Genomic DNA, 26,419 nt, shown 5'->3' with positions numbered 1-26,419 from the left:
TAGTACACTTGTCCATCTAGATAACTCTAGGCCTGTCATTATCATAGTATCCGAGCACCTTACCACACCCCTGTGAGGTAGGGAAGTCGTACAGTCCCCGCTGCAAATGAGGAACTGAGACGCAGAGAGTTTAAGGTTGAGAGTTTCAAAGCCACTTAAAGGATTTAGGTTCCCATTTCCCATTCCTGGACATCCGGATTCCTTCGGCAGATTGGAAAATCTCCACCTAAGCCCCAGGTCTCACAAGAAGTCTGTGGCAGAGGCAGGAACTGAACCTAGGTCACTTGTATCCTAGCCCAGCCCCTTAACCATGAGCCCCCCTTTCCTAGCATACAAGCACCCTGGCTCTAGGAAAGGCGTGCATTATGAATCCTAGCGTCATCCAGTTTGTTTGGGCTCTTTCCTCCTGCAGAGTTAGAACTAGAAAACAAGCCTCTTGACGCTGGTGCTGCGAATCTGCCAGCAGAGACATTACTAAGCCCAGAGCGGTTCACTGCTGTACACAGCACTCTGTTGCTATTTCTGCAGCCCCTCTTTCTCCTCCCCTGCCTTCCTATTCAGGACTAGCCCCATGTTCTTTGACATGTTTGAGGTGAAAGCTTTTGGGTGGTGCTTGTTTTCCCCCTATTGCAAATACCATACCCACTGCTACATGTTTCCCAGCCATATCTACTTTCCAATACCCATTAATCAGGGATGTTTCAGGTACAATAATACGTTTCCCCCTCCTTTGGCTTCTCCTTTAGGGGTTCATACATGCGCATCAAGTGTAAAAATGAGCTTGCTAGGAAATCGAATGTATGATGCAAAGTCTCTTTTTTGGGGAGGGGGGCAGAGGTGCGAGAGGGCAATCTGTTTGCTGACCCTTCCTCTCACTGGGAAGACCCTTGTTCACTTAACACTGTCTCCTTAAAGAGGTCAATTGTCCCTAATTCTCTCACTCAGCCTCGGAAGGTTCACAATTAGGAAAAGGCAGTGCCTTTTTTTTCCAACGAACGTGATGGCAGGTTTTGTGTTCTAACCCTTAGATGCAGAGTCTGAATTTCAAAGGCATTAAACCCTGTGCTGCCCCTTCTCCCCTCCTCCTTTTAAAAAAAAACAAATAGCATAATTGGTGTGTGCCACAGAAATATATTTGTCGCTCTACATCGCTTTGAACCATGTAACATCAAAGGAATCCACTGCTTTCATAACTTGATTTGAAAGAGTTGTAGAAATAACCACCATCATGAAACACAGCAGATAACATGGTTCAAGGAGGGGAAAGGAGAGAGATTTTCATAGAGCAGGGCCTATAAGGTGGAGGAAAACGGAGGTACAGTGGCCGTGGCCAGATCCAGAAAGAAAGCAACATGTGCAAATTTTACTTGGCTGTTCTGAATGTGCAGGTTGTAGTTGACACTAATACCTGCAGTGTCATGTGAAATACACTGTAACCAAGTCAGAAATGTGTTTCCAAGGACCTGGAAAACAAATGCGAACTAACAGGACAAGCGCGGCTGGAATGGGTGAAACAAACAGTACAAGAACGGACAGCTGCTTTAGCAGAAATGGCTTTCCTTTGGGAGGATCCCCTTCATTATAAAATATAGGAGGTGGTTGGCCAGGCACTCCCTGTGAGGGCTCCAGGATGCTGGAACTTGCTCCTATCTTTGATCCGAAGTAGCCTGAATTTGGTGACCTTCCGGGCATGCTGCTCAAGACGTCTGTTTGAGAGAGTGTGTGGAGAGGGCTGAGGGTGTCGTACCTAGACGAATGTGACGTCTGTCACAGTTAGAATCTGTTCTCTAACTCAATAAATTAGGATTTATTCCCATATTCCCTCTGTAGTCCAATAAGAATGGCAGATGTGAATAGCTATGCATTAAGATGAGAAACCCTGCGACTTATGCTGCCCCGTGAAAGGCAGAATGAACTGTACGGAGAGACAAAAAGTAAAACCTAGATTGGGGTGGGGGGTAGCTAGCTGTTTTTGCATGTGAGTGGCTGGCTGAGCTCCTGCTGAATGGATCACTTTAATGCTGCTGAGATTCATTGTATTGTTAATGGTGTCTTAGGTGCCTACAGCCTTGGAAGGGCATTTTTTAGCTATTGTTTACATAGAAATAAATAAGTAAATAGGTTGCCAGGTGAGGAATGTAGATTTCAGCACATACAGGGAGCGTACCTGAGACTGTTATCTTTCGTCCACATACCGAGAATCCTCGCATTGTACATTACTATATGCAGCCTGTTATCGAAGCAGAGAGAACGGCCACAGCCACCATGTGCTTCAGCAGAGAGGTAGGGAGTGATCTCTTACCCACAAGACACTTGCTTTAAGTCTGCCCACCCAACATGTCTCTAGGAACTGGAGGACCAAGAATTCCGAGGTTACCTAAACTCCACGTACCCACGGTTGAAATTATTTGAGCTGATCTCTGGAATTTGGCATAGAGTCTTCTCTCCCATGGTTTGACATCACCAGCAGTGTCTGCTGCATAATTTAAGTCACATTCAAAACCTTCACGGTGCGGTTTGAAGGCCTGACCTTGCAAACATTTCCTTGGGTGAGTAAGCCTTATTCACCTAAGCAGTCCCACTGATTTCAAACCATGAATGACAACTGCTCCTGTAAGTAAAGATTTGCAGGATTGGGGTTCACCCACTCATTGGGGTGAATTTCACTCCTAATGAACTGTGATGTGGTGAAAAATCTTTAGTTAAGTGGAATGAACACCCCAGAGTGCTTCAGTGGATTGCAAAAGGATTGTCATAAGGAACTTCTGTTCAGCCTGACATTCACATCTAGCTCCAGCACGTTGCAAGAGAATAGGCCTTAAAATGGTAACATCCTGCTTTGTAGTGAAATTATTTTCAATCATTTTTGGAACTCTCAGAGATATAGTTTAATTTATTTCCTCCTTCCACCCAGTGAGTTGGACTCAAGGTACTAATGCAAACTAACATCCTATGTGGAGAGATACAAAACACAGTTGCAGTAAGACTTGGGAAACTTTCCAGAATAGTTTTCAGAGTAGCAGCCGTGTTAGTCTGTATTCGCAAAAAGAAAAGGAGTACTAATGGCACCTTAGAGACTAACAAATTTATTTGAGCATAAGCTTTCGTGAGCTACAGCTCACTTCATCAATGAATACATCTGATGAAGTGAGCTGTAGCTCACGAAAGCTTATGCTCAAATAAATTTGTTAGTCTCTAAGGTGCCACTAGTACTCCTTTTCTTTTTTCCAGAATAGTGTTTCTGCCAAATACCGGATCATCTGTAATGTTTATAAAGCTTTTAGTGGCGCTTAGTTGGGAGTGGACTGTATAATTCACTCGTGGCTTCACCATGCATGAATAAATCAGCCAGTACAAACTCAAGAGAATAAAATTGCGCATGTTACTGTATTTCATCCAGTTTATAAGAGAAGGCTACATGGAATAAATGCAAAAACTATAACTAGTTAGTGCACAAACTCTGAGTCTTGTGTGCTCACACTGTGATTCGAAATTCTGAGGCAGATAATGGCAAAAAAGGATTTAGATCCTTCGCTGCTGTTCTTTTGTAAGGCGGGGGCACTGCAGTGTTTACTGTACCGAGGTGTATTGCTAATCAAACATTATCGTACTTTATGAACTGTTGCCATTCTGCTTGGGAAAGGTGCGTGTTCACTTTAATCAGACTTCTCCATCTTGCCCTTTGAGAGGAGGGGTGTCATTCTGTGTTTTTCTTTTCAGAGAGGCAAGACTTACCTCTGTTATGCTTTTAAAAACATCGGTACCATAGCAACAGTGAGTCCATTCTACCGGCATCTTTCAGTGCTGATAGAACGGCATGTCAGACAAACAGAGTGTACTTTTTAAAAAAAAAAAAAATCTCTTCAGCTGTTCTAACACTGCACCTTTATGTATTAACACATCTTTTTTTAGTGGTATGGTTGATCTATGCAGAGTTCACCACATAGGTGTGCTACCTAACTTTATACATAAAAACACAGTGAGATGTGGCCATGTGGAAACTTTCCGTAAACTGGTGAATATGGAAGCAGTTTATTAAATAAATAAGCCAGTGATCCTACCCCAGAAAAATGTTTGTTGTGCGTAGATTGGAATATGAACATATTGGACTATTTCTAGGGCTACAAAATTGCATAGTCACATCAGATTTACTTGTCTCTTAGACTAGGTAAATTTGCTTCCGGGGGGGGGCTGGTTGTAAGGGATGTGGTCAAAGTGTTTGTGCCCCAAATTTGGTCTTAGTTTAAAATTATGTGTCATCCGGTCATGGTAAATGTTCTTCGTTGTTTCATTTTTCAAATCCATCGCTCTGATATTGGAAAGGAAGGCAGTGTTGTGGGCACACAGGAGGCAGAATCGTCCAGTATCGAGGGCACAGGGACTGGGAGACACCAAATGAGATTCCGTTTCCAGCATTGCCGCTGACTAGTTGTGTGATGTTGCGTAAGTTACTTACTATAAGGCCAGACTATTAAAAGGTTCTGGTTATTCTGGGTGCCGCCATTTTTGGAAGACAGCTAAATTCTGATTTTTCAGAGGTGTCTGGCACTTGCAGTTCCCAGGGATTTTAAATACAGGCCTGGGAACTCAGCACCTTTTGAAAATCAGTCCCCAGGTATTTCAAGTTGGGCACCCAAAATCAGTAGACATTTTTTTGGAAAAAGTGGGCCTTGTGCCTCAGCTTACACATCTGTATCATGGACATTATACCTACTTTTGTAACTCTCTTTGAGATGTCTGGATGGAAAATGTTCTATGAGAGTTGTTGTTAATAATTCATGACTTCTCATTTTATGTGCTATCCTGATCATAGCATGCCATATCATAGTGTGTCATGTTTTTAGTTTTGGACCAGCAATAAGTGCTATGTCTTTTTTTTTAATTGTCTTTTTAAAATTGCATTTTTAAATTTTCAGCTGAAAAAAGTACTTTTCTTTTATATTCATCTGTCACAGGTAGGTTATGCTTAGGACCTGTTCTTCATAATAGCCTTTTTATAAGGCTTGTTCTACCCTAAAAGTAGAGTGAATAAGCTGGTTATTTTAGTTCATGTTCAAGAATTGCCGACTTCTCACAGGACACTTTGGAAAGTGTTTGTTAGCGAAGTTCTGCTGATACGGCATGTATCATGTTATCCGGTTTTTGTTTTTCTCCCCTTGTGTCTCACAAGTAAGGATGCTTGCATGATAAGGAGATATTTCTTGCTTAGGAATTAATCTGCTCCTGCTGCTAATTGCTGATTTGGGGGTCTTGCAAACCTTTATACACAAATCTCCTCATTGAGTTCAATAGCCTACTCGCATGAGTTGCTGTTTTCAACGTAGGTTCCTTAACATCCTCTGTGATCTCACAGATGTCTCCACAGCAACTCATCATGATGTCACAGGGACTTGGTGATGGCAGTGTGTGGCAGAAGCACACGAATCCCTTGGCTACAAAGATCCTGTTCCGATGCCCATGTTTTTAGTAATGAAAATGCAAGAAGAAAGGAATGTAGAAATATGATTTATAAATAAAATTTACTTTTAGAACATTTTTTAGTTTTCTATTAGGCATCAGGGCTTTCAACGATTGTCCGTGTGTGGAGGGAAAAGTTCTTGAAATACGGCTTTTTTTAAAAAAAAAAAAAAAGTAGAATCCAATATCAGAAGAATTTTTTAAAAAGCCGTGTGGCACTTAGTTTGATTTATTCAAACATACTGTGAGAGGACTATTTTCTCTCTAACTGGGAACTTATCACATATTATCACTACCGTTGATCTGAGCACCTTACAAATGTTAGGGCTAGTCTACGCTAGAAAGTTAGTTTGTCCCAGCTACATTGCTTAGGGGTGTGAAAAGTTCACATCCCTTAGAGATGCCGTGACGATAGAGCTAACCCCGCAGTGTAGACTGTGCAAAGTCAATAGAAGAATTCCATCGACCTAGCTATTGCCTCTCAGAGAAGTGGGTTTACTTCAGCAACAGAAGAACTCCTTCCGTCGCTGGAGTAAGTGTCTATGCTACAGCGTCATAGTTGCAGTGCTGCAGCTGTACCACTGTAGCATTTCTACTATAGATATACATTTAGTTTAGCTGCAATTATACTGGCATGAAAGCACTTTTCTCGATATGGGTTTGTCTGTTGAGGAACTGCTGCACGCTACGCCAGCAGGACAATTACATTGGTATAAGTTGCATCTATAATAGGAGGGTTTGCTTGTACAGCTATACCAGTATAGCTGTGCTAGCAAAGCTTTTTTTAGTGTAGACAAGGCCAAAGTAGCATCAGATACTGAGGTGAGGGAGGAGAAGTAGTTGTATTTAGGCCTAGACCAGTGGTTCTCAAATTTTTTTTTTCACGGACCACTTGAAAAATTGCTGAGGGTCTCGGCGGACCACTTATTAATCTTTCCAAATGCTGTTTGTACTGTTAGCTAACTATTGTAAAGCGCTTTGGATAATAATTAACTATTTTTGTTCTACAAATAAAAGCACACAACTCATATGTTAATATCAGTAGTCTTACCTTTCTAATGCGATGGATGTGCCCTCTCTCCCCTGCTGCAGCAGCCACAGAGCTGAGGCTAGGAAGGAGGGCAGTCTTTCCTTCTCTCCTTCAGGGCAACAGCCCCCAAGCTGGGGCTGGAAAGGAGGGGGGGTCTCTCCCTGGCAGCCACAGCCCTGGAGTTGGGAAAAGTTGCCTCTTTCTCTGGCCACTACAGCCCTACACATCCCAAATTCCCCCCACCCCCTCTTCTCACCCCCCTGCCCCCTCCCGCCTACCCCCATTTCCCCCGAGGCCACCACCTCACCTTACATGTGCATCTTCTCCAGGGTCCAGGCACCTAATTAGTGGAGCCATGCCTGTGCGGCTCCACTAATTAAGTGAGCGGCCCTTCATTCTCTTGTGTGCGGCCATCCAGGTGCACACCTTAGAGGGATCGGTCCCACAGACCACCTGAATGGAACTTGTGGACCACAGTTTGAGAACCTCTGGCCTAGACTACACTAGAAAAAGTTTGCCTTCACCAGTCTAGCTATATTGGCAAATCCTCCTAGTGTAGATGTAAATCACCAGTGTAATTTATGCTTGTTTCCAGAATGAAATAAGTTATAATGGCAAAAGCACTGCATCTATACTTGGGCTTTTGCTGGCATAGATGTGGTAAAAAAATCACAGCCCAAACCAATGTTGTTATACTAACAAAAGAGTCTCTAGTGTAGACCTGGCCGTAGATTGCAGTCTCTTCAGGGCAGGGATTGTCTCTCACTGTGTAGGTACACAATGATCCTGATCCTGGTTGGGCGCTCCGTAATACAAATAAGTGCTACCATAATACAAGTAATTATTAATAATGAACACAACAAAGGGAAAAGAAGAAATATACCCATGTATCCTTCCCAGTGTATATATGTTTACAACAACCCATGGCATCTAATTAATAAAACTAGTCCTCCCTGTTGCTAATATGGTAGTTATTGTTTGCCGTTGTACTGTGTGTTTTACTTGTACGTGCCAATTCAGTTCCCCTTGTGTGACCATTGTATGCCAGTTCAATGCTCATTGATAGAAGATGGCTAGCTTGCTCTCATCCAGTCAGCAACAGATAAAGAATTTTGCAATGGGAGGGAGGGTCTAGTATGCAAATAAATGATGTTATGCAAGTTGGTGGTATGCATCTGTATGAAAAACGTGGTATTAATGGTTTGCTCAAGCAGCTCTCTATAGATCATGACTGTCTTGCAGAACTGTCCTTTTTTCAAATGAAAAATATTGCAGAAAATTACAATGTTGACTCTCTTTCAAAGTAAACAACAAAAGTCAAACATCTGATTTGGGGGGACAACAAGAGCGATTCCTGATGAAGGAAAATGTGTTTGCTCATTTGTCAGGACCAAAACCAAATGAGACTGATGTTGATATTGTCCAAGCAGAGTAGGGCCTTGGGCGGAGCTGGCAACCCTTGCTCCTCTCTTTCCTTATTTGGCTACCAAAACTGGAGTTTGAGATTTACCTTTAATCCCTGAAACATCTCACAATATGACAGCCACCTAAACCAGCACTTCCTAACCAGTTTCAGATGTTTACGATATCAGCAGTTCTTATGATAGACACACAAAATCCTGAACCCAGGATTTGGGCTGTTAAAAAAAAAAAAAAAAAAAAAAAAAAAAAGACAGTGATTTTCCAGATATGTTGTTTTTGTGTGTCTGTCTGGTCAAAATTCTGAGGGGACCTCAGTTGTTGAGTGCCCAGCTTTGAGACAGGTAGGAATGGACTGCTGAGTACCCACGGTTCCCGTTGACTTTGGTTGGAGTTGTAGTTGCTGCTCAGCACCTGTGAAAATCCGGTGCAAGTCTCTCAAGTTGGGCACCCAAAATTAGTAGACATTTTTGAAATTTGGACCAGAATGCTGAATTATCCACAAATATTCTGTTGTTTGCAAGGGATATGAAACAGTTCATCTTCTAAAACCTCTCTCATCTGGGAAGTGGTTAATTAACTCCCTCATCGCACCCTATGAAACATCATTAGCAAAGGATATAAAATCGATATTATTTTCTTCTTTCCTTTTCCCAGGTTGTCAGCGCTCTATAGGCTTGTCCAATGGAAAAGCCAAGGTGTGCAGTTACAGCGGATGGTATTACTGCAGCAACTGCCATGTGGATGACAACTTTCTAATCCCCGCGCGACTGGTTCATAATTGGGACACTTCAAAATACAAGGTAATCTTCACGTGTGTTGGTTTGAAAAGAAATACATTGAATGCTACGTAACAGAAACACAAATGACGCTGAAAGTTAAAATCTAATTTTACAGTTGACTAATATTATCAAATCAATCACATTCCTGACCGGGGCGGGAGTGGTTGTGCCCAGTGGTTGGAGTGGGAATCAGAGTCGATAGTCGGAGCTGAAGGTCAGAGCTGGGTTATCTGGGTTGAGGCAAGGCAGGAGCAGGGCTGGGTCCCAGTCAGGAACAAGGCAGGAGCAGGACTGGAACAAAGAGGAGCCAGGCTAGGAACAGGCAGGTGCAGGAGCTGTAACAGCTTTGGGCAAATGTTTTTTAAGCAGCCGCCGAACTGCTGCTAGGCTTAAGAGCAGGTCTGCTGACTCTTCCTATCTAGAGGTGGTGACTTCCTGAGTTCCCGGACGGCGCTCAACCCCCCCACTCCACCCCTTCACCCAAGCCCCCATCGCTACCCTATCTCTTCCTACCCCTGCCCTGCCCCACCTCTTCCTGCCCCTGCACTCCCCCTCCCCCCAGCGCCTCCTGAATATCACTGAACAGCTGATCGCTGGGGGCAGGAGGCACTGGGAGGGCGGGGAGGAGCTGAGTGGTGGGGCTGCTGGTAGGTGCTGAGCACCCACTCTTTTTTTTCCCATGGGTGCACCTGCCCTGGAGTGCCCACAGAGTCGGCACCTATGTCACTCATCAGGCCTTGTAGCCAATCATTTAGCCAACTACTTGTTAGATTGCCCAGAGACTGGCTCTGTTGCTGGCCCTGATTCTTGAGAGTTCATCTGTCCCCTACTCACATGTCTCGCCTACTCAGTCTGTTACCCCTCCACAGCACGTCTTCAAATCTGCAGGAGCCACCTCAATGTCTCTTTCCTGTTTGCGCCTCACGGTGTCACACTTCTCCTCCTGGCTGCCCCCACTTACGACTGCTGTAGTCCTTCAAGGGGCAGGGGTTCTTCTCTACTGGCTCTCATGGTCCTAATCTTCAGAGTCCTCATAGAATCACAGGACTGGAAGGGACCTTGAGAGGTCTTCTAGTCCATTGCCTGCCTCCTGGCAGGACTAAGTGACCATCCCTGACAGGTGTTTGTCTAATCTGCTCTTAAAAATTTCCAATGATGGAGATTCCACAACCTCCCTGGGCTCATGAACTAGGCCTTGGCTATCCCAGACATTGCCTCTTTCGCCCCAGCTCCAAGAGCTGTGATTCTCGGGAGCTCTACAGTTGATGGATCCCAAGAGGAGGGCTTGGAGATCAGGGCTTTTTTTTGGTAGCAGGCATTAATGCTATGGAATTCCATCCTATGGGAAATCAGATCTCTCTAGCTTCAGAACATCATGGACTTCATCTCTAAGCACAAGTCTTCTTATAAAAGCAGAAGGATGACACTTCAACACTTCCCTGGGCATAAGCAACAGAAGTAATGTAAAGAGAGAAGTTTGCACATCCAGTCATAGTATGAGGATGAGGTGGAAGATAAGTACAGTTCTTTAGATTGAATTTTACCTTCTTTTTTTTAACACTCAGATGCTATGAGTGTATGGATAGATATGTCAATATGGATGAAAGGATAGACAGGCAGATGTATACTAGTGGCTATTTTATACATCTTAGCATGTTTCCCAAAGGCCACCAGAGAAATGGTACACAGAATGTGCGAATCCATTGGATGTTTTCATAGGATTAACAATGTTGCTTTGGCTTTGCAGGGAGAGTGTGCTGAAACAATAACAGACTTATGAGGAAGGGAGATTGTACTCAAGCTTCAAATATAACAGACACTGTTAGGAGAGGCTGTTTGATGTTTAACATCTGCGAATAATATTATTATTATGGGTTATTTGAAAAGGAAATAAAAGAACTGGTAAATGCTCTGTTAAAGGAAAAAGCAGGCTCTCTTGAAGAAGAAAATTTGTCAAAAGACAGAGACTATTAAAGGAAACCAGAGCCTGCTGTTAGGAAAATGATAATCTGATGCCAAATAATATCAGATTTTTCAGGAGTTAATAAAGTTCTTGCATAGACAGATTAAGGATCTTTTTTTTCCCCCAGGAGACCAGATATTAAATATTAGACATTATATTATTTTCCTTTGGATGCCATTCCCAAAGGCCACTCATTTGGCTGGACAGGGATGGGATGAGAGCCTCTAATGTGGATCAAATGGATGGCAAAGCAGGCAGTCTAGTGTAAACGTGTGTCAATGAGACCATCTAGAAGAGAAACTGGATTTTTAATTTAGAATTTAAAATCTGTACTGATTCAAACAGTCTGGCTACAGGAGAGAAGAAACAGCCCATGTTCAAAGACTTAGGGCACAAAGGCAGAATAGAGTTTTTAGGCTTAAATTTAAAATCAAATTAATTCTGATTATAACAATGAGAAATTCTCAATTTTCACTTTGCAAAAGCACAATACAGTTGTGAACATTCACTTGGCTGGGAGCAGTGTCAAGTTCTCTGTAAGTACATATATCCCCGGAGTAGCTGAATCTCTCACAACACCCCAGCAAGGTAGAGGAGTATCATCATCCTCAATGTACAGACGGGGAACTGAGGCACTGAGAGATCATGTGACTTGCCCAAGGTCACACAGGAAGTCTGTGGCAGAGCTGGGAATTGAATCTGGGTCCCCTGAGGCCACAAGACCATCCTTAACCACAAGACCATCCTTTGTCTCCTAGCCCATTATGTAACTGATCAGGTTTAAGACTATCTGTTAGTTTTGTCTCTTTATACTGGATTTTGCAATTTTGTGCCTTGTTTCTGTCTTCATTATATCCTTCATTGGAACTAAGCAAATCCTCTTCTGTTGTGGAGCACACTGGCCTGAGATGACCCTTAGTCTTTCATTTATCTCCATTTTCTCTTTCCATCATACTTCAGATGTAGAGTGTGATGCTGTGTCACTACTGTACAATCCATTTAGATACTTCAGATGCAAAAAAAAAAAAGTTTCTTAGTTTTGCCTGCAGTATTTAATAGCAATAATGTAGCTGCATGATTCTTTATTAGTGTATTGATTATATGTCCTGGTCTGGCAGAGACAGAAACACCGTCCCACTCTCCTGAGGTGTTCTTAGTATTAATGATTTCTGTTTCTCTTGGACTCACTTTCAAAGCAGAATATCCTCATCCACTGCCATTGCAGCTACCTTGATGTTGAATGTCCTGCAAGTACCTACACAGATAGATCTCTTGAACAGCACTCCCAAAATGGAACCAAGCTCCAAAGCCTCACCAAAGAGGCAACCCTGTCCATCAAGGACAATGCAGCAATGCACTAAGGAGGAGCTACTCCAGCAGTAGGCTCCCTTTCAACCTGATGCATAATATACCGATGGGGGCTGATAGGAATGGGACTTTGCCAAAGTGGACCGTGCTTGGCACAGTCCTGGTGAGATATCAGAGAGAACATGTGTGGCTTCCACCTATTGAATGCTTCTGTATTTCACGCTATCTAGAAAATGTGTCCATCACTTGACCAGTGAACAGAGTAACAGTGGATGAAGAACATGAAATAATTTCTCCCCAGCCATCTCGTCCCTTTTTGCAAGGTGCATTGGCACCTATAATATCTGCCACTAGCAAAGCGGAGAGAGCAAGCCCCAGTGTATGATCTATAGCTTGGGTCTTGTTTGGTAACACTAATACAATTAGGTATATGTTTTCAATTGTTCCCTGGGATTCACTGCACTTGATCAGAATGTATAATATTAACTCTTGGCCTTCACAGTCAGAAAAGATCCTGTCTGCTTCTAACAGGATGAGACTTGGAAAAAAACAGAAGTCAGGAGAAATCCGTAGAGTTGAGTGGTACCGTGTCCTGGATCTTGAGAATTACACTAGATTTGTGTACAAAAGCATTTGGCTACTAAGGGAAAGAACCCCTTGATTATTTAACAGAAACCCTTTCAAAGGACTTGCCCATTCGCCATGCTTCTGCAGGCTTTCTTAAGGGTGGATTTGATTTAAATCATGATTTAAATCACTGGTCAGGAAAACTTGATTTAATTATGGATTTCTACATAAAAGTGCATTCTTGTTGGTTGTTATAACCTTAATACATATTCTTCACAACTCGGAGATAGATGAGACCCAACTGGGTCTGTTTTATGGCCTGCTGGCATTATAGGTTTTCCCTTCTTGTGAGAGAATGGTATGGTAGACCTCAAATCGATGAAGGCTACGCTCAGAAAGACCTCAAGACTTCTGGAATATGCTGCTCAAACAGTTTCACTTTTGTTTCTGCTGCCTATCCCTCCCTTCTCACATTTATCTCCAGACTTCTTCTCCTTGTCCGGATCTATTCCGTCCCCACCCATCTTCTATTCATTGAACTTTTTGAAACTTTGCACTTTTAGAGAGAGGTAAGGGACTGACTCTGCATACACAAATTTGCAGAGGGACAATAGGGTTGAGGTCTGTTATTTCTCACCTCTCTCTATATATATTTATTTGTTTGTTTAAAACATTTTTGCTGTTAACAAGCATGTTATCCCTGGAGACACAAATCCACAGTTTGAGAACTCCAAAACTAAGCATCTCTGATGGTATCTTCCAGATTGAGCACTGAGTGCCATTGGGTAGATAGAAAAATTAACCTAAATAATCTATACAGAAGCCCCTGGAACCCCATTGGTCCCTAATTGGGTTCCTAATCCATGAACTATTAGAATTTATTTACAAAACTTTTCTTAAATATTACATGAATATATTGTCTCATACTCTAGAATTAGAATTTATAATTCCTATTCCATGATGAGATATCTTCGATCTATAATGTATCTTAATTAAAACTATCTTTAGATGGGTTTTTTTCTCAAAAAGCATTTTATCAAAAAAATCCAATTTAAATAAAAAAAAATCGATGTTTTTTTGAAAAAAAAATTTTTTATCCACCCTGCTTCCTTACGCAGCAACTGGAGTTTCTTAACCAAAATTGTAGTTCAGACAGTTTCTCCCAGCTCCCACTTTTGCTTATGGTTCTCCGTTCTTTTCATAGTAGAGTTTTTCATGTTCTTGAGGGAGATTATCTTTTAGATAGCTCTTCCTCCCATCCTTACGCAGCCTCTTCTCTCTGGCAACTTTTATTTGGTTACATGCAAAAGGTAATAAGTATTGCTGTTTGCTTCTAGGAGTACCCAACAGTGTTCTAGGAGCTGCACAAACACACAAAAAAAGAGACTGCCCCTCCTCCAAAGAGTTTACAATGAGTCTGACTTTTTGTAAATTAACGTTTAGATTCTGAAGCACAAGATGGCAGCCTCCAGAAAAAAGCACTCATCATTGTATTCCCCCTCATTCCTGTTCTTTTGACATTTCAGGCTAAAGAGCTCTCTTCAATCTTAATACTTGTATTTGAATGGAATTTTCTGGTGTTTCTAATACAATTATACATGTGTGTATTTGTGTATTATAGGCAGGGCTGGTAGCGCTACCTATTATTAAGCTTGCCCCTGTTTTCAGTTGCTTATAACTTTGCCAAACGTTAACCATTTGGGCTGAAATTTGACTTGCCAGTTTCCTAGCGCAAGGCTGAGTTTTTTGGAAAATGTTTAAAAAAAAAAACAAAAAAAAAACTGGTGACTTTTTCTTTGGCCAGCACTAGCACTCCTGTATTTTGGAGCAGGGATGTAAAATTTGGGGAGGGGGTGACGTTTGTGTCAGGGACGTGCCTTTTATCATCCCCATAAAAATCCACCTAATTTTGGCTGAGTTATAAATCAACTGTCCGTTCTGTGCTCTCACTGAGGCAAGGGTCCTGGGGAAAAAAACAACGTGATCTTGTAATTAAAGACTGTGTACCATAAAGTATGCACATAAGGCAGCTGAATGAAGGTTGCACAGGCAACCTTGATTCTGGTGTTTCCTAACTTTTGAGTGCTTGACTTTGCGACCTTTAATAATCTTTTAACATGTATGTGTGCGGGCATCTGTCCATGGGTGCACTGCTGATGACTGTGCCCCATGGAAAAAATAAAATATCACCTCCTGCTCATTGCTATATCGGCCCTGAGGCCGCGGGAGCATAAGTGGGGTTTCCCATCATTTCAGTCCTGATTCACAGTGAAAGAATATTCTCCAAACAGAATACTGAGCCCCTGGGGATATTGGCACCAGGTTCTGCGGTGGGAGAAAATCTGGAAACCTCCCCGTGTTCTACATTCTACTTGCTGGCTGCTCTCAAATTTAAGACTATGTACTTGCACATTCCTAGGCCTTGATACAGCAAAGCACTTCAGCGTGCGCTTGAATGCTGTGCTGATGGGGACCAAAGTATATATGTGAGTGATCCTCGCACAGGATTTGGAGTGAGAAACTCCTGAGTTCCAATCCAAGCTGCAATATTGAGTGCTTGTGTGGTGCTGAGTGAATTGCTGCTATCTGGCTTCTCTCCCCTCTTCTCCCCCCTGCCCCCCCATACAAGAGGAATAATACTTATTTTAGGTATGGTAGCTATTGTGTGTTGTAAGGCTAAATGGTTTAATGTGTGCAAAAGCAGTGTGACGACGAAGATAGTTGTATTCTTCTCTCTAGCATGCAGCTGTATTAGTCTCGCTAACCAAACAAAACCAAGAGACGCCACCAAACTTTCCTGGAGCTAAAGTTTTATGTGCATTTGGAACATTTGGGATCTGAAGAATTTTGTTCTTTACCCGACCTGCCCGGGTTGTTACTGATACAGGGCATTTTCCGTTCCTTAGTTTGGACAGCACAGTTCCTTGGGTGTGCACTGTTTTTAAAAAAAAAAAAAAAAATCTAAAAGCTGAGAGATGAGTGGGATGTTTAATACAACTTCTGAGCCATAGAAATCTGTGGAACCATGACCCTTAATTCACCTTACAGTATCTCCTGTGTTTAAAAATATACATTGTATTATCTGCATAATCACTAACCTGCAGCCAGTACTTGGCATTATGTATGATATTTTTGTTAACATGGAGATTATTCATTGTGAAGAATTACAGTTGGGATCATCTCTCACTGTAACATCTTCTTCTCTGACCTGCTCCTATTTCCAGTAGCTCAGTGGTTCTCAACCTTTCCAGACTACTGTACCCCTTTCAGCAGTCTGATTTGTCTTGTGTATCCCCAAGTTTAACCTCACTTAAAAACTACTTGCTTACAAAATCAGACATACAAATGCAAAAGTGTCACAGCACACTATTACTAAAAAGTTGTTTTCTTTCTCATTTTTACCATATAATTATAAAAGAAACCAATTGGAATATAAATATTGTACTTACATTTCAGTGTGTTGTATATAGAGCAGTATAAACAAGTCTTTGTATGAAATTTTGGTTTGTACTGACTTTGCTTGTGCTTTTTATGTAGCCTGTTGTAAAACTAGGCAAATATCTAGATAAGCTGATATACCCCCTAGAAGACTTCTGTGTATCCCAAGGAGTAAATGTACCCTTGGCTGAGAATCACTGCACTAGCTGGTACCATCTATAGGGACATATTTTGCTTTTTCTACCTCATCTTCTACAGTACCTGAAGGGAGAGACCTTTTAAGTCTGAGAAGACTATAGTGTAGCCTTTGCCCTTTTGTTCACCTCATAAAAAGTAGCTTTGTTAGCCTAATTCATTGGTGCCTGGCTTCAGTGTAAACACTGGTTTTAAGGACCAGAAGGACTAATTGAATTGCGAAACATCATTTTTCTACAGCACAGTTTCAAGTGGTTTGCAGTTCATTGAACATAATCCCGGCTCTTTTTTCACCCTGGATAAAATGTAGAAATAAAGAAGTATGCTGGGGAGGAGTATTTGGTCAGAACAATACGATGGAATGGGATAGAGAGAAAGTTCTTGAAAATGAAACACCATGATTCATGAACAACAATAATACCCATCTCTCATCTATGTTTGTTTTCAAAAATTGCTGGACGTGGTTCTGATTTGTTCTTTTAGTGTTATGTGGTTTTTACATTACAGCTAAACATGGAAGAAATTGCCATTGGAAAGGCTAATGTTACAATGGGTTCTGTTGTATACATGTTAAGCTAGCCCTGGTCTACACTAGGCGTTGAGGTCGAATTTAGCAGCGTTAAATCGATGTAACCCTGCACCCGTGCACATGACGAAGCCCTTTTTCCTTCTTAAAGGGCTCTTAAAATCGATTTCCTTACTCCACCCCCGACAAGGGGATTAGCGCTGAAATCGGTTTTGCTGGGTCGAATTTGGGGTACTGTGGACGCAATTAGATGGTATTGGCCTCCGGGAGCTATCCCAGAGTGCTCCATTGTGACCGCTCTGGACAGCACTCTCAACTCAGATGCACTGACCAGGTAGACAGGAAAAGGCCCGCGAACTTTTGAATTTCAATTTCGGCCAGTTTGGCCAGTGTGGCAAACTGCAGGTGACCATGCAGAGCTCATCAGCAGAGGTGACCATGATGGAGTCCCAGAATCGCAAAAGAGCTCCAGCATGGACCGAACGGGAGGTACGGGATCTGATCACTGTATGGGGAGAGGAATCCGTGCTATCAGAACTACGTTCCAGTTTTCGAAATGCCAAAACATTTGTGAAAATCTCCCAGGGCATGAAGGACAGAGGCCATAACAGGGACCTGAAGCAGTGCAGCGTGAAACTTAAGGAGCTGAGGCAAGCCTACCAGAAAACCAGAGAGGCGAACGGCCACTCCGGGTCAGAGCCCCAAACATGCCGCTTCTATGATGAGCTGCATGCCATTTTAGGGGGTTCAGCCACCACTACCCCAGCCGTGTTGTTTGACTCCTTCAATGGAGATGGAGGCAACACGGAAGCAGGTTTTGGGGACGAGGAAGACGATGATGATGAGGTTGTAGATAGCTCACAGCAAACAAGTGGAGAAACCAGTTTTCCCGACAGCCAGGAACTGTTTCTCACCCTGGATCCAGTACCCCTTGAACCTACCCAAGGCTGCCTCCCGGACCCACCAGGCGGAGAAGGGACCTCTGGTGAGTGTACCTTTTAAAATACTATACAAGGTTTAAAAGCCAGCATGTTTAATGATTAATTTGCCCTGGCATTCGTGGCTCTCCTGGATATACTCCCAAAGATTTCTGAGGAGGGCAGCCTTATTCCATCCACAATGGTAGGACACTTTACCATTCCAGGCCAGTAGCACGTACTCGGAAATCATTGTAGAACAAAGCGTTGCAGTGTATGTTTGCTGGCGTTCAAACAACAACCGTTCTTTATCTCTCTGTATTATCCTCAGGAGAGTGATATCATTCATGGTCACCTGGTTGAAATTGGGTGCTTTTCTTAAGGGGACGTTCAGAGGTGCCCATTCCAGCTGGGCTGTTTGCCTATGGCTGAATAGAAATGTTCCCCGCTGTTAGCCACATGGTGGGGGGAGGCAAAATGCAACCTTGTAATGAAAGCACATGTGCTATGTATGTAATGTTAACAGCAAGGTTTACCGTGAAAGAGTGTACCCATTATTCTATAAAATGTGTCTTTTCAAATACCCCTGTCCCTTTTTTTTTCTCCACCAGCTGCATGTGTTTCAAGGATCACAGGATCTTCTCCTTCCCAGAGGCTAGCGAAGATTAGAAGGCAAAAAAAATGCACTCGCGATGAAATGTTCTCTGAGCTCATGCTGTCCTCCCACACTGACAGAGCACAGATGAATGCATGGAGGTAGACAATGTCAGAGTGCAGAAAAGCACAGAATGGCTGGGAGGAGAGGTGGCAGGCTGAAGAGAGTAAGTGGCGGGCTGAAGAGAGGGCTGAAGCTGAAAGGTGGCGGCAGCATGACGAGAGGAGGCAGGATTCAATGCTGAGACTGCTGGAGGATCAAACTAATATGCTCCAGCGTATGGTTGAGCTGCAGGAAAAGCAGCAGGAGCACAGACCTCCGCTACAGCCCCTGTGTAACCAACCGCCCTCCTCCCCAAGTTCCATAGCCTCCTCACCCAGACGCTCAAGAACGCGGTGGGGGGGCCTCCGGCCACTCAGCCACTCCACCCCAGAGGATTGGCCAAGTAACAGAAGGCTGGCATTCAATAAGTTTTAAACTTTTAAAGTGCTGTGTGGCCTTGTCCTTCCCTCCTCCACCACCCTTCCTGGGCTACCTTGGGAATTATCCCCCTATTTGTGTGATGAATTAATAAAGAATGCACGAATGTGAAGCAACAATGACTTTATTGCCTCTGCAAGGGATGATTGAAGGGAGGTGGGGAGGGTGGTTAGCTTACAGGGAAGTAGAGTGAACCAAGGGGCAGGGGATTTCATCAAGGAGAAACAAACAGAACTTTCACACTGTAGCCTGGCCAGTCATGAAACTGGTTTTCAAAGCTTCTCTGATGCGCACCGCACCCTCCTGTGCTCTTCTAATCACCCTGGTGTCTGGCTGTGCGTAACCAGCAGCCAGGCGAGTTGCCTCAACCTCCCACCCCGCCATAAATGTCTCCCCCTTACTCTCACAGATATTGTGGAGTTCACAGCAAGCAGTAATAACAGTGGGAATATTGGTTTCGCTGAGATCTAACCGAGTCAGTAAACTGCGCCAGTGCACTTTTAAATGTCCAAATGCACATTCTACCACCATTCTGCACTTGCTCAGCCTATAGTTGAACAGCTCCTGACTACTCTCCAGGCTGCCTATGTATAGCTTCATAAGTCATGGCATTAAGGAGTATCCTTGGGGTATATCCCCAAGGATAACTTAGGCATTTCAACATCCCTAACGGTTATTTTCTGGTCTGGGAAGAAAGTCCCTTCCTGCAGCTTTTGAAACAGACCAGAGTTCCTGAAGATGCGAGCATCATGTACCTTTCCCGGCCATCCCACGTTGATGTTGGTGAAACGTCCCTTGTGATCCACCAGTGCTTGCAGCACTATTGAAAAGTACCCCTTGCGGTTTATGTACTCACCGGCTTGGTGCTCCGGTGCCAAGATAGGGATATGGGTTCCGTCTATGTCCCCATCACAGTTAGGGAATCCCATTGCAGCAAAGCCATCCACTATGACCTGCACATTTCCAGGGTCACTACCCTTGATATCAGCAGATCTTTGATTGCGTTGGCTACTTGCATCACAGCAGTCCCCACAGTAGATTTGCCCACTGCAAATTGATTCCCAACTGACCGGTAGCTGTCTGGCGTTGCAAGCTTCCACAGGGCTATTGCCACTGTGAGGGCTGCTCTCATCTTGGTATTCTTGCACCTCAGGGCAGGGGAAAGCAAGTCACAAAGTTCCATGAAAGTGCCCTTACACATGTGAAAGTTTTGCAGCCACTGGGAATCGTCCCAGACCTGCAACACTATGCGGTCCCACCAGTCTGTGCTTGTTTCCCGGGCCCAGAATCAGCGTTCCACCGCATGAGCCTGCCCCATTAGCACCATGATGCCCACATTGCCAGGACATGTGCTTTGAGAGAAGTCTGTTTCCATGTACTCATCGCTCTCATAACCACGCTGACGTCGCCTACTCGCCCGGTTTCGCTTTGCCAGGTTCTGGTGATGCATATACTGCTGGATAATGCGTGTGGTGTTTAATGTGCTCCTAATTGCCGAAGTGAACTGAGCGGGCTCCATGCTTGCCATGATACGGCGTCTGCACAGAAAAAAGGCGCGGAACGATTGTCTGCTGTTGCCCTGATGGAGAGAGGGGCGACTGACGATATGGCTTACAGGGTTGGCTTACAGGGAATTAAAATCAACAAAGGGGGTGGCTTTGCGAGAAACTGAATGGCCGCCTCAAGGATAGAACTCAAAACCTCAAGGATAGAACTCAAAACTGGGTTTAGCAAGCCATTGATTTCACAGAGGGAGGGAGGGAGGAGAAAATGAATACAAAACAAATCTGGTCTATTTCTTGTTTTGACCACTTCATCTGTCTTTATACATCATGCTGGCAGCAGACTGTGCAATACGACCGCTCCTGGGTGCTCGGCAGAAGACGGTGCAGTATGACTACTGGCCATCATCTTCTGCTAGCTGCAGATTAAAAGACAGTGCACTGCTGGTAGGACTCAATCGCCATGAGACGAAATAAGGGAAATGACCTGGCTGAGTCACTCCCATGTTTGCCCAGGTGCCCGTTTAAAAGAGCACCCAGGACTATGTCGACGACGGCTACCAGTCATACTGCACTGTCTGCTGCCAAAAGGCAATAAACTGCTGCTGTGTAGCAATGCAGTACCACGTCCTCCAGCACCCAGGAGACATACGGTGACCGTTAGCTGAGCGGGCTCCATGCTTGCCGTGGTATGGCGTCTGCACGGGTAACTCAAGAAAAAAGGCGCAAAACAATTGTCTGCCCTTGCTTTTATGGAGGGAGGGAGGGAATGGGGGCCTGACGATATGTACCCAGAACCACCCGTGACAATGTTTTAGCCCCATCAGGCACTGGGATTTTTACCCAGAATTCAAATGGGCGGTGGAGACTGCGGGAACTGTGGGATAGCTACCCACAGTGCAAAGCTCCGGAAGTCAACGGTTGTCTCGGGACTGTGGACACAATCTGCCGACTACATGCACTTAGAGCATTTGTGTGGGGACACACACACTTGACTGTATACGCAAAAAGAAAAGGAGTACTTGTGGCACCTTAGAGACTAACAAATTTTAGTCTCTAAGGTGCCACAAGTACTCCTTTTCTTTTTGCGAATACAGACTAACACGGCTGCTACTCTGAAACTTGACTGTATAAAAACGCTTTCTACAAAACCGACTTCTATAAATTCGACCTAATTTCGTAGTGTCGACATACCCCTACTTTTGACTCTCTTTTTAGGGACCCACTCAAGCCCCATTAAAGTTTGAGATGACTCCAGTTGACTTCAAAAGGAGCTGGAATGGGCCTTCAATATTTCATTAATTTTCTTTGTCAATTGCATCTGACTTTTCAGAATCACTGTGTATATGCACACAAACACATGTAAACATTCCTAGACAGGAAAAGGCCATTTGAGGGAGTGATGATCATCATAGTTAGACACATAAAAGATCTATCAGAATAAATCACTAACTTCATCCCAGTGCAATGGCAGGATAATGTCCTCAATAGAGGACTATCTAATATCAAACAGATACTGTACATGATCGTCACCAACAGGGGAAATGGTAAGGATCTGTATGGCTCTGAATATTTGAAAAGATAGGATAGTAGTCCTTATCGTAATGTGCTCTATAAAGTAGGGATTGGCTATCGATAGAAGTTGACAGTGGGATCACTCTCAACTCAGCCTTCTCCAAGAGTTGGCAATGGAAATTCCAATAGAGGGTTTCAGATTCAAATATCGATTAAAAATGCACATAAGAGAGAGGAATAAAACCATTTAAAGAAGGGCAGAAGGAAAGCACATCTAAGCTGTGTGCTTTGTTTTTCAGGTATCAAAACAAGCCAAAGAGTTCCTGGAGTACGTGTACGAGGAGCCGCTAATTGACATCCAGCAGGAAAATCCCATGTTGTACAGACATGTAGAGCCACTGGCGACTGTAGTCCGTCTGAGACAGCAGCTGAGATCTCTCCGAGCCTATTTGTTCAGCTGCAGAGCAGCAGTGGCAGAAGACCTGCGCAGGAGGTAAGCACCACGGACAACATGCAGCACAAGATTCCTGTTGTCCTGCCTCTTCCTTGTCTGCACATGTTCAGCCCTCGCTGCCTTCTCTTGGTTCCCATGATCCAATTCATAAGCCATTACCCATTGTGAAAGCCAGCTGCACTGTAGTTGTCACAGAGGCTTTTTTGTATAACGAGATTGTCTGCTGCCATAGGAAAGCCTGTTCCAGTGATTCATGCGGGCTGACTGCAGAGCTTGGGTACCTAAAGTCATTCCTCCCATAGGAGCATGCTGCTTCTCCTCAGTGGTGCGTCTAAAGCTGAAAATACACAATTATCTCAGGCCATCACTGTGATAATGGAAAGTGTGTGATTTGGGTAATGTCGGTTCCTTCTTTCCTGTTGATTTTTCCTCAAAATAAAATGGGCAGATTGCAATCCACAAGTTTATTTCTCAAAGGCACAATTCATTTTAAAACATGCAGCATCTTAGTCCACTCTAGCTACTGCTGATCTTCTCCAAACAGCTCTGAAAGACAAACAGCCTCTTCAAATCCAGCAGCAGATCAACTGTAGAAAGGCCAGCTTTGTTTTTACCCTGGACTTCCTGAAGAAAGGGGCTGGGGGTCTGTTTTGGATCTATCTTTCCCCCCCCCCCCCCGTCCCGTGAGGTGAATGAATCCAGACAAATACAACTGGCTTGTTGGAACATGCATCTCTTATGTATCTGTATTTTTCAGGTCTGCTAGTAAAACAAATCTGTCACCTTCATTAGAAACATTGCCGTTTTGAAATGTTCAACTGCCAAAGGGAGGGAAAGTAAATGGAGGGCCTGTCTCACTCCCTGTATTGTGGATATATGTTTTTGAGGATGCAGAGGGCTGGTGTAATTTGCCGTGGGGGTTTGCACTGGCTTCTTTATCCCAGAATGGAAGCAGGTGATGATTGCTATTCATTAGATAACCTATATGTCACTGCCTCGAATAATTACATTAAGTACAGCTAAGCAAAGGGGAGCAAAATTCTAGAGAGCAACAGGTGAGTTCCTAGATTAAACATATTGTGTGCAAATATTTATGTGTATGTGTTGTGGAATTGAGCGGCAACACACAGACTTGCTTCTTCAACTTTCAGGGAGCCCATCTGCAGGACTTTTAAAATTAAACCTATTTTCTCTGGCTCCTGTGCACAGTATTATCACTTTGGCTGTCCTCGGGTACAGTTGTAATATCGCTTCTATTTTCTCTCCTTCAATTACAATAAAACTAAAAGGAGAGCAGCCTTACAGAGGCTGGAGAAAAGTGGCTGAAAAGAAATTACGGCTTTTGATTAATGCTGAATGCTCTGATTAGAACAGCGAGGAGGAGGTAGGAAAGACTGAAGAGAGTGTTGGTGAAGAGAGTGGAAGAAAACAGATCAAAGAAGAAGTGAACAAAGAAAAGCAATGGGGCCAGAGGAAATGGGACGAAGGGGAAAGCAAGGAGGCTGGAGGAGGTACTTTGAGCTGGAGCTGATGGAAGGAGATGAGAGGAAAGGGTCCAAAGGGACTGAAGAGGCATTCAAGGGACTAGGACAAAGAGAGAATTTGAGAAAATAAGAATTGAGGGGAACTACCAAGAGGCCAAAAGGGGAAGACTGAAGAAATAGAGGCAGCTCAGGAGATGGGGTAGGAAAGACAGGCAATATAGAATTTATCAGGAAATGTAGAAAAAGTGCGAGGCTTTAGAAGAAAAGGATGACAAAAAAAAATACCATAAAACTCATTTACCAGTAAGTAATCAAAATGAGTAAAATGTAAGGTAAGGTGCAGCTCTGTGGGTAGAAGACGAAGGAGGACAGTAGGTAGGATATATCTGCCATCTGTTGTATGGTGGTTTCCTGGTGATACACTGTCAAGCTGCAGCTGAAGGCACATTCCCTACAGCAGAAGGAAAAGCCCTGACTAGCATACAGTGCTAATAAATGAGAGGGAGGGGAAAGGATGGGTCGGAGACATGCTCCCTTTCCTTACTTACAGACTTCAGAATGATTAAAACAGAGAATTTTGATGGGTGTTTTATGACAGTTCTTGGGTGCCCTGTTTTCCGTACGCTCGCGATGACGTAAGCCTGAGTTAAGCTTGGTCTTCTAGCGCTGCCTGACATTCCCATTCCTTTCTCCCTGTGACCTATATAAAATACACAGCTGAGAGAGGAGCACCGTGGTCAGAGCCTGGGCTTGTGGCTAGATCTTTATGCACAGTCCTTGTCTCTTGCTCCTTGTTATAGGGAAGAGTGTCCAGTTTGGTAGGAACTTGTGGGATGCTCCAAAAGCCATAGAGCAACCATTTCAAAGGCACAAAGGGCAGGTATGTGCCCAACTCCCATTGAAAGTCTATGGGAGTTGGGTGTTTGACTCCCACTTATGGAAGTCTCCAGCAGAGTGATTTTGGCACCAGGTTGGTCCCTGGTGGTCTTTCCGAAGGGGCTGGACTGATCTGGAGAGGAAAACAAGGCTGAAGCAGCACCACCTTTCAGGAATCGTGTTCCAGGACCTTTATTCTGAATATATCGCATCCCAGTATGCAGACCCCATGGCTCAGCATGACAGCTGGACAGAGAAAATGAGATCTATTCACAAAGAAAACATGTGATTTAAATTACCCCTCAGCTCATCACATGGGCAAGGTACAAGGAAAGGGGAGTTTAAACAACTCTGTGAGCCGGTGCTACTAAATTTAGTGCTCTTTCCTAGTCAGAATTTAAAGGGCTGGGGGAGAGAATCCAGAATCCAGTTATCTATCCTGTTCCAAAGGCATTCTTTTCAGCTTGATCTTCACCTTAGTACATGGCTGGCTATTAATCACTGGCAAGTGAGCACAGCATCTTGAAGACCTGTCAGAACCATATAAACAGACTGAAACAAACTGTTAATACTGCTGTCTAGAGAGAACTAAAAACAGACTGATTAATCGTATTGGCACCTTGCTGCTTGTGGGACACTGATAGCCTTCCTTATTAGGGAAAGAGCAGATTGCTCTGGGGTGTTCTATCATTATCATCATCATTTTTTAAGTCTATCCCTTCCTCTTGAACCCAGATCTCAAACCCAAGATGGCAATTAATTTCAGAGTTCTCTGTGTCCTCCATGAAGACTACAATGTTTACAGTGCTTACAAGTCACTGTTTCTGAAGAATTCCAGATGGCTATAAACCAGTTTAGCTCAGGACCTAGTTGACTGAAGTGTGGAAACGTTATTTATAATGCCTGGTATACATAGGTACTTTGGGAACTTTGTAAAACTTGGCGTTCCGCAGAAAACTCAGGGCTGAGCCGCACTGTGAACTCTAAGGCGAGTGACTAAAAAACCAAAGAATAGCTAAAGGAAGCTGGTGGTTCAAGGTGCAGGGAACTGGCAGCCCCTATTGTCCTTAAGAATTCTAGTTCACTTGATGGACTCCGGCAACAATGGTGGCTGTTTGGGTGGTAGTTCGAAGCAGACTTTAAAGGCAGAAGGGAAGATAAAACAATAAAGGAAAACAAGTTTGGCTAGACCCATTAGGCCAGATCCTCAACTGGTGTAAATTAAGTCATACCAGCTGAGGATCTGACCCATTGTCTCTATTTCATAAGGGATATTGCTATGACCACTTAGCTGTGGCTGTCCCCTCCATATAACAAAATTAAATTTGCCTTCCCTGTTTTTAACTGAACAGGTTTATCTATTTGGGGTTGTATTAGATGCATGCGCATTGTCAGTTCCTGGGGGAGAAACAAACCAGGACTTAAATCTAGTGCTTGTGTAGAACTGATGCAAGCTGCAGTTGTATAGCTCTCCCAACAGTCTTCTGCTTGCAGTATTACCAGAGAACGCAAACATGCAAAGTGGAAACAGCATATCTGGTTTCTAGGGGAGAGGAGAGGAGCTCTTGTCCATTAAACAGGTGATGCAGTGTATGTGAACATGTAAATTGAAGCAAGCATCCTTCTTTTTTTGTGTATTCCTCCTTTAAGTGTGGAGGAGTCTCCTTGTCTCTCATAGATATAAGAAGGGCTTGTAATTTTAACCACTATGGTCTCTTTTCCTACTATTCTGGCTTAAAGGAAGGCTTCTTGGTGAAGGAATTATCACAGAGTTTGTTTTTGTTTTCACAGTCTCTGGCTCTGCAACAGGTCCACCTATCCCTTTGCATTTACCTCAGTGATTTCCATCTG

General features: G+C 43.6%; 1 protein-coding gene across 3 annotated transcripts in view; it reads left to right on the top strand.

The window, feature by feature from the left end:
• Positions 1-26,419, top strand: part of PLEKHM3 (pleckstrin homology domain containing M3) — a 137,758-nt gene that overhangs the window by 41,114 nt on the left and 70,225 nt on the right. For all 3 annotated transcript variants that reach the window (XM_043505656.1, XM_038422576.2, XM_043505654.1), the window contains 2 exons: positions 8,564-8,709; positions 22,054-22,247. In XM_043505656.1, coding sequence (XP_043361591.1) covers positions 8,564-8,709; positions 22,054-22,247 — 340 coding nt within the window. The remainder of the gene's footprint in view (positions 1-8,563; positions 8,710-22,053; positions 22,248-26,419) is intronic.

This window comes from Dermochelys coriacea, chromosome 11 (assembly GCF_009764565.3).
Source record: "Dermochelys coriacea isolate rDerCor1 chromosome 11, rDerCor1.pri.v4, whole genome shotgun sequence".
NCBI classification, from domain to species: Eukaryota; Metazoa; Chordata; order Testudines; family Dermochelyidae; genus Dermochelys; species Dermochelys coriacea.
This window is presented reverse-complemented; position numbering and strand designations above follow the sequence as displayed.